Source organism: Oncorhynchus masou, unplaced genomic scaffold, assembly GCF_036934945.1.
Source record: "Oncorhynchus masou masou isolate Uvic2021 unplaced genomic scaffold, UVic_Omas_1.1 unplaced_scaffold_1160, whole genome shotgun sequence".
Lineage (NCBI taxonomy): Eukaryota > Metazoa > Chordata > Actinopteri > Salmoniformes > Salmonidae > Oncorhynchus > Oncorhynchus masou.
The window spans coordinates 87,638-99,662 of NW_027001357.1; the positions used below are offsets into that span (position 1 = coordinate 87,638).

Consider the following 12,025-nt stretch of genomic DNA (forward strand, 5'->3'; position numbering starts at 1 on the left):
TACTGTCTAGTTCCTTTGTAAATTTAATCTGTTATACTGTCTTGTTCCTTTGTAAATTAAATCTGTTATATTGTCTCGTTCCTTTGTTTAGTTATTTCCTTTTCACATGTTCGACATATAGGGACAATTCAACACATTCTAAAACACACATTGCAAATCCTGTAAAAAAAATATTTAAACTTCCGTGTGAGCTACATATTTTATACTAATCCAGTAAACAAATAAATGCATAATTATTTTTTTTTTAAAATAGTACATGTGATTACACTTGTTGAAGAACTAACTGATCTAACACACGGCGTCATCATGTAATCCAACCACGCTGTGTTCTTCTTCAGATGTGATCATCATATGTTGCAGAACTAACTGATCTAACACATGGCATCATCATGTAATCCAACCACACTGTGTTCTTCTTCAGATGTGATCATCATATGTTGCATTTATTATTTGAGTGTAAAAGTCAGCTTCATTCCTTACAAAGGTTTACAGTTATGTCTAGCAATAATTCCAGAGGAATACAATTTCATTATTATATTGTCATTCCGAAGAATGACAATGGGAGATTACAGTGGTGATGTAGTACTTCTATTCAGAGTTGGTCTCAGTACCATTTCAATTCAGACAATTTAGGACTGAAATTCCAATTCCAAACTTCAATTCAAACGTTCCTCAATGCTTTTCAATGAGGGGAATTGGAATTTCAGTTTCTTTCCAGAATTGACTGAATTGAAATGGAACTGAGCCCAACCCTGTACTCTACTGCAGAACAAAAATAATAGGCAGTGAAGTGAATGACTGCTCAGTTATATCTGGTCATCTCTGCTTGTTCTGTAGATGTCATGTCAGTCACTCGCTGTCCCTTCACATCAGTGGTCAAACTAAATGCAGAAATAGAAATACATGTCCATTCAATAAGATGCATCTCATAGTTCATTCAAGAAGGATGAGTGCAATAAGAATGGTTGTAGTGTGAGACTGTGGCATAACCAGTCTAATGGTGCCTCCCTCTGAAGAAATAGAAAAGATAGATAGCACATGGTGAGTGTTGAGCAGTGTCATGTATACATTCACAACAAGGCAGAGGTTCTGCCCACTTCCTGTTTGAAGCCGCGCCTACATTGTGGTCTGTGTTTTGCTCGGTTCGTTACCTCATCAGTAACCCTGAAGAGTCCTCACAGTGGTTAACTTGCCTTAGAATCATAATCAATGGAATAAATAAAAACAGTATCTTGAAGACAAAGCTGGATCCCACCACAGCCAGAACATGACGTAGCCGATCTCACTATGACCAATGGGACTTCCTTAATGGGACTTCCTTAATGGGACTTCCTTAATGGGACTTCCTTAATGGGACTTCCTTAATGGGACTTCCTTAATGGGACTTCCTTAATGGGACTTCCTTAATGGGACTTCCTTAATGGGACTTCCTTAATGGGACTTCCTCAATGGGACTTCCTCAATGGGACTTCCTCAATGGGACTTCCTTAATGGGACTTCCTTAATGGGACTTCCTTAATGGGACTTCCTTAATGGCTCCTCCACCAAAATGCCACAGACAGAGTAATAATTTCCACCCACCCCTGGCTGTGCATCTTGGGATAAGGTTTGCACAGGAGACAACACCCTTACAGATCATCACTTGCAGTTAGATTTGTCCCTGTGTGTCATTAGCCTGATCACAGATCTGGTTGTGCTCTTTCCAACTCCCAAGCCATGACAATTCTATAAGGAGTCGGTAAGAGGGCATAAACAGACTGTAACCTAGGCTGGTGTTGCTGCAACACTGGCTAACTGACAGAGTACACCACTATAGTACGTCTGCCTCATGATAAGGTGACTTTAAAGGGGTAAAATCTACCGACAGGTATCAAAGCAGAAGCTGAGTGGTAGCTAAGGAGGTGGACATGACGTTGAAATAATGCAAATGTAGCTGCTTGGTTAAGTTTGGCTGGTCTGGAGTGTCGTGACTGAAGCCATGGGACTGAGCAGTGGGTTTCGGCCTGGAACCAGCTGGAGCTCTGGATCTGAGGGTGTCAGCCTGGAACCAGCAGGAGCTCTGGATCTGAGGGTGTCAGCCTGGAACCAGCAGGAGCTCTGGATCTGAGGGTGTCAGCCTGGAACCAGCTGGAGCTCTGGATCTGAGGGTGTCAGCCTGGAACCAGCAGGAGCTCTGGATCTGAGGGTGTCAGCCTGGAACCAGCTGGAGCTCTGGATCTGAGGGTGTCAGCCTGGAACCAGCTGGAGCTCTGGATCTGAGGGTGTCAGCCTGGAACCAGCTGGAGCTCTGGATCTGAGGGTGTCAGCCTGGAACCAGCAGGAGCTCTGGATCTGAGGGTGTCAGCCTGGAACCAGCAGGAGCTCTGGATCTGAGGGTGTCAGCCTGGAACCAGCAGGAGCTCTGGATCTGATCTAAGGGGGAAGTGTATCACAGCAGGTGGCCAATCAGTGTGGCTGTAGATGGCTCTGGCTCTTCTCATTTGCTAGAGGCACAGCGAGACATTCCATGGCTCAGATTGATAGTGAAACGCCCAGACAGATTCCTTCACACCCTAACATCTACAGGCTCCTGAGGTGGAGGGCAAACAAAATGTGAATTAACGTCAAATCCCAAATCGCCCCCTACCCCCTATGCAGTTGTGAAGATCTATTACGGTGGAAATTATGAGGACAATATGGACTCATTCCCATACTGGTTATACCTATCTAATAGAGGACAATATGGACTCATTACCATACTGATTATACCTATCTAATAGAGGACAATATGGACTCATTACCATACTGGTTATACCTATCTATTAGAGGACAATATGGACTCATTACCGTACTGGTTATACCTATCTAATAGAGGACAATATGGACTCATTACCATACTGATTATACCTATCTATTAGAGGACAATATGGACTCATTACCATACTGGTTATACCTATCTAATAGAGGACAATATGGACAATATGGTTATACCTATCTAATAGAGGACAATATGGACTCATTACCATACTGGTTATACCTATCTATTAGAGGACAATATGGACTCATTACCATACTGGTTATACCTATCTAATAGAGGACAATATGGACTCATTACCATACTGGTTATACCTATCTAATAGAGGACAATATGGACTCATTACCATACTGGTTATACCTATCTAATAGAGGACAATATGGACTCATTACCATACTGGTTATACCTATCTAATAGAGGACAATATGGGTTATACCTATCTAATAGAGGACAATATGGACTCAATAGTTATACCTATCTAATAGAGGACAATATGGACTCATTACCATACTGGTTATACCTATCTATTAGAGGACAATATGGACTCATTACCATACTGGTTATACCTATCTAATAGAGGACAATATGGACTCATTACCATACTGGTTATACCTATCTAATAGAGGACAATATGGACTCATTACCATACTGGTTATACCTATCTAATAGAGGACAATATGGACTCATTAGAGTTATACCTATCTAATAGAGGACAATATGGACTCATTACCATACTGGACTCATTATACCTATCTAATAGAGGACAATATGGACTCATTACCATACTGGTTATATCTAATAGAGGACAATATGGACTCATTATACCTATCTAATAGAGGACAATATGGACTCATTACCATACTGGTTATACCTATCTAATAGAGGACAATATGGACTCATTACCATACTGGTTATACCTATCTAATAGAGGACAATATGGACTCATTACCATACTGGTTATACCTATCTAATAGAGGACAATATGGACTCATTACCATACTGGTTATACCTATCTAATAGAGGACAATATGGACTCATTACCATACTGGTTATACCTATCTAATAGAGGACAATATGGACATTCATATCTAATAGAGGACAATATGGACTCATTACCATACTGGTTATACCTATCTAATAGAGGACAATATGGACTCATTACCATACTGGTTATACCTATCTAATAGAGGACAATATGGACTCATTACCATACTGGTTATACCTATCTAATAGAGGACAATATGGACTCATTACCATACTGGTTATACCTATCTAATAGAGGACAATATGGACTCATTACCATACTGGATTATACCTATCTAATAGAGGACAATATGGACTCATTACCATACTGGTTATACCTATCTAATAGAGGACAATATGGACTCATTACCATACTGGTTATACCTATCTAATAGAGGACAATATGGACTCATTACCATACTGGTTATACCTATCTAATAGAGGACAATATGGACTCATTACCATACTGGTTATACCTATCTAATAGAGGACAATATGGACTCATTATACTGGTTATACCTATCTAATAGAGGACAATATGGACTCATTACCATACTGGTTATACCTATCTAATAGAGGACAATATGGACTCATTACCATACTGGTTATACCTATCTAATAGAGGACAATATGGACTCATTACCATACTGGTTATACCTATCTAATAGAGGACAATATGGACTCATTACCATACTGATTATACCTATCTAATAGAGGACAATATGGACTCATTACCATACTGATTATACCTATCTAATAGAGGACAATATGGACTCATTACCATACTGGTTATACCTATCTAATAGAGGACAATATGGACTCATTACCATACTGATGGACTCATTACCATATACCTATCTAATAGAGGACAATATGGACTCATTACCATACTGATTATACCTATCTAATAGAGGACAATATGGACTCATTACCATACTGTTATACCTATCTAATAGAGGACAATATGGACTCATTACCATACTGATTATACCTATCTATTAGAGGACAATATGGACTCATTACCATACTGATTATACCTATCTAATAGAGGACAATATACTACTGGTTATACCTATCTATTAGAGGACAATATGGACTCATTATCTGGTTATACCTATCTAATAGAGGACAATATGGACTCATTACCATACTGGTTATACCTATCTAATAGAGGACAATATGGACTCATTACCATACTGGTTATACCTATCTAATAGAGGACAATATGGACTCATTACCATACTGGTTATACCTATCTAATAGAGGACAATATGGACTCATTACCATACTGGTTATACCTATCTAATAGAGGACAATATGGACTCATTACCATACTGGTTATACCTATCTAATAGAGGACAATATGGACTCATTACCATACTGATTATACCTATCTAATAGAGGACAATATGGACTCATTACCATACTGGTTATACCTATCTAATAGAGGACAATATGGACTCATTACCATACTGGTTATACCTATCTAATAGAGGACAATATGGACTCATTACCATACTGGTTATACCTATCTAATAGAGGACAATATGGACTCATTACCATACTGGTTATACCTATCTAATAGAGGACAATATGGACTCATTACCATACTGGTTATACCTATCTAATAGAGGACAATATGGACTCATTACCATACTGGTTATACCTATCTAATAGAGGACAATATGGACTCATTACCATACTGGTTATACCTATCTAATAGAGGACAATATGGACTCATTACCATACTGGTTATACCTATCTAATAGAGGACAATATGGACTCATTACCATACTGATTATACCTATCTAATAGAGACAATATGGACTCATTACCATACAATCTAATGGACAATATTATTACCATACTGGTTATACCTATCTAATAGAGGACAATATGGACTTATTACCATACTGGTTATACCTATCTAATAGAGGACAATATGGACTTATTACCATACTGATTATGCCTATCTAATAGAGGACAATATGGACTTATTACCATACTGATTATACCTATCTAATCTTTTCAGATCTCCATGAACTGCCAAAGTAGTAGGGGCTAGGGTTTAGGGGCTAGGGTTTAGGGGCGAGCGTCCGTTTGGAATTGGGCTGTGGAGATCTACAGTGCACTAAAGGCAGGTCTTTGCCATGATGTTGACACCTGAGGGACGACAGGGACATGCCCACCAGAACTCCGTCTCTCCTGGTTCTCTTCTTCTTTGGATCTTGAAGGTTGATGGGAACATGATGTTAAAGCCAGAAAGTCCATCATCAGTCTGACAAATACTGACAAAAAAATGTAACTATTATTAGTCTGTCAATCTATCCTTGTCTTTTGAAAAGCAGAGGCAAGTCTTCCCAGGCATGATGTAAATACATGTATCAGTCCAATGGGATGACTTTGAGGTATTGCTAAATGACGTGAGCCCATGCACCAACTCTGATGACTTCTAAAATGGTGGAGGTCAAGTAGGAAATAATTGTTTGTTGATTGTGAAATGAACAAACATTGATATCAGTGCTTTTAGCATTGAAATGAATAGGTCTTGAACAGACCCAGACGGACTGACAGACCAACAGAAAGGTTTACAGGCAGAAACTAGTGAGAGCGAAGGGGAAAGAGATAGAGAGAGAGAGGGCGGAGGGCGACCATGCAGGTCATCATGGCAATCAAGTGTCCAAGGTGTGTGTGTGTGTATCTGTATGTGTGTCTGTACACTGTATGTGTGTCTGTATCTGTCCATCTGTCCATTCATCCATTCATGTGTGTGTTTGCCTCTGCCTGTCTGTTTCAGTGTGTCCGTCCGTCCGTCCCTCCGCATTGAACGGTGGTCAGTGTGTAAAGGTAGACATGGAGGGCCTTGCTCTCCTGCTCCAGTTGAGGCTGGAGCCGGGCCCTGCCTCCTCCTCGGCTGGTTCCTCCCGTTTACTCTGCAGCTTAGCATGGAGCTGGATGAAGCACTGGTCCCAGTCCTCTGGAAGCAGCAACATCAGGAAGCCCAGGCAGATGATCAACACGGCGATCAGACGCACTGCGTTGAAGTGGATCTCACATGTGTACAGGTCAACCACTGGAACACAACATAACAAGGGCTTATATTACCTACAACTTAATGATCAGGCCTTCATAACATAACGCTGACAGAAGTGACATAACATTAACACAAACAGGTCCCGAACACAACACATCAATCTGAATCAACACTAGGGGAGTGGGGGGGGGGGGGAATTGAGTCAAAGGGGGAAGTTGAGACACCCTTGTTTCACTCGGGGTAAGTTGTGCCAAGAGATGGACAAGCTATATTTTCAAAACTGTAATGTTTTCATGAATTCTGATTATTTCCAGGGAAAGAGGCCGGGATTCAATTTCATCGTGGATGATAGGCATTGCGGCTTTGAAAAGCAATTTCCCGATTGAACCGACAGATGCAGCGTTCACCGTGAAAGGGATCTCTGTGAATGCGGTAACATTACCTTTAAAAACCACAACTCCTATAATTGAATCCCGGCCTGAGTTAAGGTTGTTCCATTGGATGGGATAAATATCTGGAGAAAAGGACAAGGACACAGTCGAGTTGGAGGAGAAGGAGCGGAGACTTACTGGCATTGACAGGGACACTCAGGACGATGCCCAGAGAGATTAATGTGGGGTACGTGATGGCAATGCCAAAGTTCACCAGGATATTGAAAGCTGTGGAAGAGAAAACTTTACTTATTAACTACAGCTATTTTACTCACAGTCAAAAAGAGAAACTAGTCAGCAACTTTTCAATGCAGCCTATTAACTCAATTCAATGGGTGGGCGGGAGGGGGTTTGTATCAGTCTCTACACTGGTGGAGGGTTGTATCAGTCTCCACACTGGTGGAGGGTTGTATCAGTCTCTACACTGGTGGAGGGTTGTATCAGTCTCCACACTGGTTGGGGGTTGTATCAGTCTCTACACTGGTGGAGGGTTGTATCAGTCTCCACACTGGTTGAGGGTTGTATCAGTCTCTACACTGGTTGGGGGTTGTATCAGTCTCCACACTGGTTGAGGGTTGTATCAGTCTCTACACTGGTTGGGGGTTGTATCAGTCTCCACACTGGTTGAGGGTTGTATCAGTCTCCACACTGGTTGAGGGTTGTATCAGTCTCCACACTGGTTGAGGGTTGTATCAGTCTCCACACTGGTTGGGGGTTGTATCAGTCTCTACACTGGTTGAGGGTTGTATCAGTCTCCACACTGGTTGAGGGTTGTATCAGTCTCCACACTGGTTGGGGGTTGTATCAGTCTCTACACTGGTGGAGGGTTGTATCAGTCTCTACACTGGTGGAGGGTTGTATAAGTCTCCACACTGGTGGAGGGTTGTATCAGTCTCTACACTGGTGGAGGGTTGTATCAGTTTCCACACTGGTTGGGGGTTGTATCAGTCTCTACACTGGTGGAGGGTTGTATCAGTCTCTACACTGGTGGAGGGTTGTATCAGTCTCTACACTGGTGGAGGGTTGTATCAGTCTCTACACTGGTGGAGGGTTGTATCAGTCTCTACACTGGTGGAGGGTTGTATCAGTCTCTACACTGGTGGAGGGTTGTATCAGTCTCTACACTGGTGGAGGGTTGTATCAGTCTCTACACTGGTGGAGGGTTGTATCAGTCTCCACACTGGTTGGGGGTTGTATCAGTCTCCACACTGGTTGGGGGTTGTATCAGTCTCCACACTGGTTGGGGGTTGTATCAGTCTCCACACTGGTTGAGGGTTGTATCAGTCTCCACACTGGTTGGGGGTTGTATCAGTCTCCACACTGGTTGGGGGTTGTATTAGTCTCCACACTGGTTGAGGGTTGTATCAGTCTCCACACTGGTTGGGGGTTGTATCAGTCTCCACACTGGTTGGGGGTTGTATTAGTCTCCACACTGGTGGAGGGTTGTATTAGTCTCCACACTGGTTGGGGGTTGTATCAGTCTCCACACTGGTGGAGGGTTGTATCAGTCTCTACACTGGTTGGGGGTTGTATCAGTCTCTACACTGGTGGAGGGTTGTATCAGTCTCGACACTGGTTGCAGGGTTGTATCAGTCTCTACACTGGTTGAGGGTTGTATCAGTCTCCACACTGGTTGGGGGTTGTATCAGTCTCCACACTGGTTGGGGGTTGTATCAGTCTCCACACTGGTTGGGGGTTGTATCAGTCTCCACACTGGTTGGGGGTTGTATCAGTCTCTACACTGGTTGGGGGTTGTATCAGTCTCCACACTGGTTGGGGGTTGTATCAGTCTCTACAACGGTTGAGGTTTGCATCAGTCTCTACACTGGTTGCAGGTTTGCATCAGCCTCCACACTGGTTGCAGGTTTGCATCAGTCTCTACAATGGTTGAGGTTTGCATCAGTCTCTACAACGGTTGAGGTTTGCATCAGTCTCTACAATGGTTGAGGTTTGCATCAGTCTCTACAATGGTTGCAGGTTTGCATCAGTCTCTACAGTGGTTGAGGTTTGCATCAGTCTCTACAATGGTTGAGGTTTGCATCAGTCTCTACAATGGTTGAGGTTTGCATCAGTCTCTACAATGGTTGAGGTTTGCATCAGTCTCTACAATGGTTGCAGGTATGCATCAGTCCCTACAATGGTTGAGGTTTGCATCAGTCTCTACAATGGTTGCAGGTTTGCGTCAGTCTCTACAATGGTTGAGGTTTGCATCAGCCTCCACACTGGTTGAGGTTTGCATCAGTCTATACAATGGTTGCAGGTTTGCATCAGTCTCTACAATGGTTGAGGTTTGCATCAGCCTCCACACTGGTTGAGGTTTGCATCAGTCTCTACAATGGTTGCAGGTTTGCATCAGTCTCTACAATGGTTGCAGGTTTGCATCAGTTTCTACACTGGTTGAGGTTTGCATCAGCCTCCACACTGGTTGAGGTTTGCATCAGCCTCCACACTGTAAGTAATCTCCAGAAGCCAGTGCTTACCAAAGAGCAGGCCTGCTACCCCACAGAGGTATAACCAGGGGATGTCCTCAAGAGAACCAAAGTATTCCACATGGGTGAAGTACAGGATGACTGGCACAAAGCTGATGAACACAAAATTAGCCCCCCCGACGATGGTCAGAAAGAGCGCTGCCTCCCCAAACTTGGCACTGCCCAGGACCATTTTAAAGAGCACCTGTGGAGAGAGAGAGAGAGACAAATAGGATCAGATGAAATTGTGTTTGTCACATGCGCCAATTACAACAGGTGTAGAACCTACCGTTAAATGCCTACTTACAAGCCCTTAATTAACCAACAATGCAGTTGAATAAATAGAGTTAAGAAAATATTTACTAAATAAACTAAAGTTTAAAAAAATGATTACATCAAAAAAGTAACAAGAAAATTATATAACAATAATGAGGGTATATATATTTGTACCTTTATTTAACTAGGCAAGTCAGTTAAGAACACTTTCTTATTTTCAATGACAGCCTACGAACAGTGGGTTAACTGCCTGTTCATGGGCAGAATGACAGATTTGTACCTTGTCAGCTCGGGGGTTTGAACTTGCAACCTTCCGGTTACGCTCTAACCACTAGGCTACCCTGCTGCCCCATATATAGGGGGTACCGGTACCGAGTCAATGTGCGGGGTTAGCCGAGGTCATTTGTAAAGTGACTATGCATAGATAATAAACAGCGAGTAGCAGCAGTGTAAAAACAAAGAGGGGGCCGTGATCCAGGGGGCGAGGGAAAGGGATAGAGGAGAGTGATAGGAGGGAGGGAGTTGATGCATCAGGTACTGTAGGTACCTCATACATTCACCCCCTTTTCCGCCCCCCTTAACGAGAACATGCGGGCAGACCAAAGAGAGAGGGAGTACCTGCCAACCATCTCCATGGACTGGCACTCTGCCACCGCTGTCTGTTGACCACATTAGGCCATTGTGACAGCGGGGCAGGAGACACCACAGAACAGCCATATTATAGAACAGGAGACACCACAGAACAGCACAAAGACTCCTTACATGAGACCTAACGTTGCTCCTAAACTGTATTTCATAAAGGAGGGTGTTTGGGTGATTTATTGTTTGAAACGTTTTGAGGACATCTTCATCTCACTGAAGGAGAAAAGAAAAATGGAGACACATAAAAGGTCTCAGAACTGACACACCCCCTTCCAATCACAAAGAATAACCATGTATTCATTCCTTTCAATCACAAAGAATAACCATGTATTCATTCCTTCCCATCACAAAAAATAACCATGTATTCATTCCTTTAAATAACAAAAAATAACCATGTATTCATTCCTTTCACCCACAAAAAATAACCATGTATTCATTCCTTTCAACCACAAAAAATAACCATGTATTCATTCCTTTCAACCACAAAGAATAACCATGTATTCATTCCTTTCAACCACAAAGAATAACCATGTATTCATTCCTTTCAACCACAAAAAATAACCATGTATTCATTCCTTTCAATCAAAAAGAATAACCTTGTATTCATTCCTTTCAATCACAAAAAATAACCATGTATTCATTCCTTTCAACCACAGAGAATAACCATGTATTCATTCCTTTCAACCACAAAGAATAACCGTGTATTCATTCCTTTCAACCACAAAGAATAACCATGCATTCATTCCTTTCATTCACAAAGAATAACCGTGTATTCATTCCTTTCAACCACAAAGAATAACCATGTATTCATTCCTTTCAATCACAAAGAATGAGGTGTTCCTTTGATTCTGTCTTTTAAGAGAAGACTGTACCATGTCTCACAGTTAAGCAAACAAATGTGTCCTGTGTGTGAAAATGTGTTTGTGTGTTTGTTCATAGAGTAGAGAAGTACCTTGTAGAGTGCAGACATAGAAGCGGAGGCCACAACGAAGGTGATCCCCATGACAGAGTGGCTGTGGAAACCGTCAGCGTAGGTCATCATCACGATGCCAGCGATGGCAAAGATGGCCGCCACGATCTGCACAGGGAAAGGTGGAGAGGACATATTACAATATATACCACTTAGCAGGTTTTTGAAGGAGTGGGGCACTGCTTACATTTTATTGGATAGGATAGTGTAGAAGGAGGAAGGGGAGGGTTGAACCGGGATGTGGACATGAAGCTACTGTATGGTCAGGGTAAAGGTTGAATTCTTTCACTTTGAATTCAAGCTGGATTTATTCATAGTGTGAAAGTGCAAGTATCTCAACTGCAGTTCAATCTACCATAAATACATTTTACTGCTTAGAAAGAAGAG

The 12,025-nt window shown here is 42.1% G+C and overlaps 1 protein-coding gene and 1 long non-coding RNA gene across 2 annotated transcripts in view; both read right to left on the minus strand.

Moving 5' to 3' along the window:
• Positions 1–420: 420 nt before the first annotated feature.
• LOC135529404 (uncharacterized) lies at positions 421–2,915 on the minus strand. Its single transcript, XR_010453694.1, has 2 exons — positions 2,841–2,915; positions 421–2,748 (listed from the first exon to the last, which is right to left on the minus strand). It is a non-coding gene; the product is annotated as an uncharacterized LOC135529404 (long non-coding RNA).
• Positions 2,916–5,758: 2,843 nt separating this feature from the next.
• LOC135529405 (solute carrier family 35 member F3-like) overlaps positions 5,759–12,025 on the minus strand; it is an 85,807-nt gene continuing 79,540 nt past the window's right edge. Inside the window, exons 6-9 of the mRNA XM_064958170.1 lie at positions 11,621–11,746; positions 9,763–9,955; positions 7,421–7,510; positions 5,759–6,890 (exon numbers count right to left, since the gene is read on the minus strand). Coding sequence (XP_064814242.1) covers positions 6,652–6,890; positions 7,421–7,510; positions 9,763–9,955; positions 11,621–11,746 — 648 coding nt within the window. The 3' untranslated portion in view covers positions 5,759–6,651. The remainder of the gene's footprint in view (positions 6,891–7,420; positions 7,511–9,762; positions 9,956–11,620; positions 11,747–12,025) is intronic.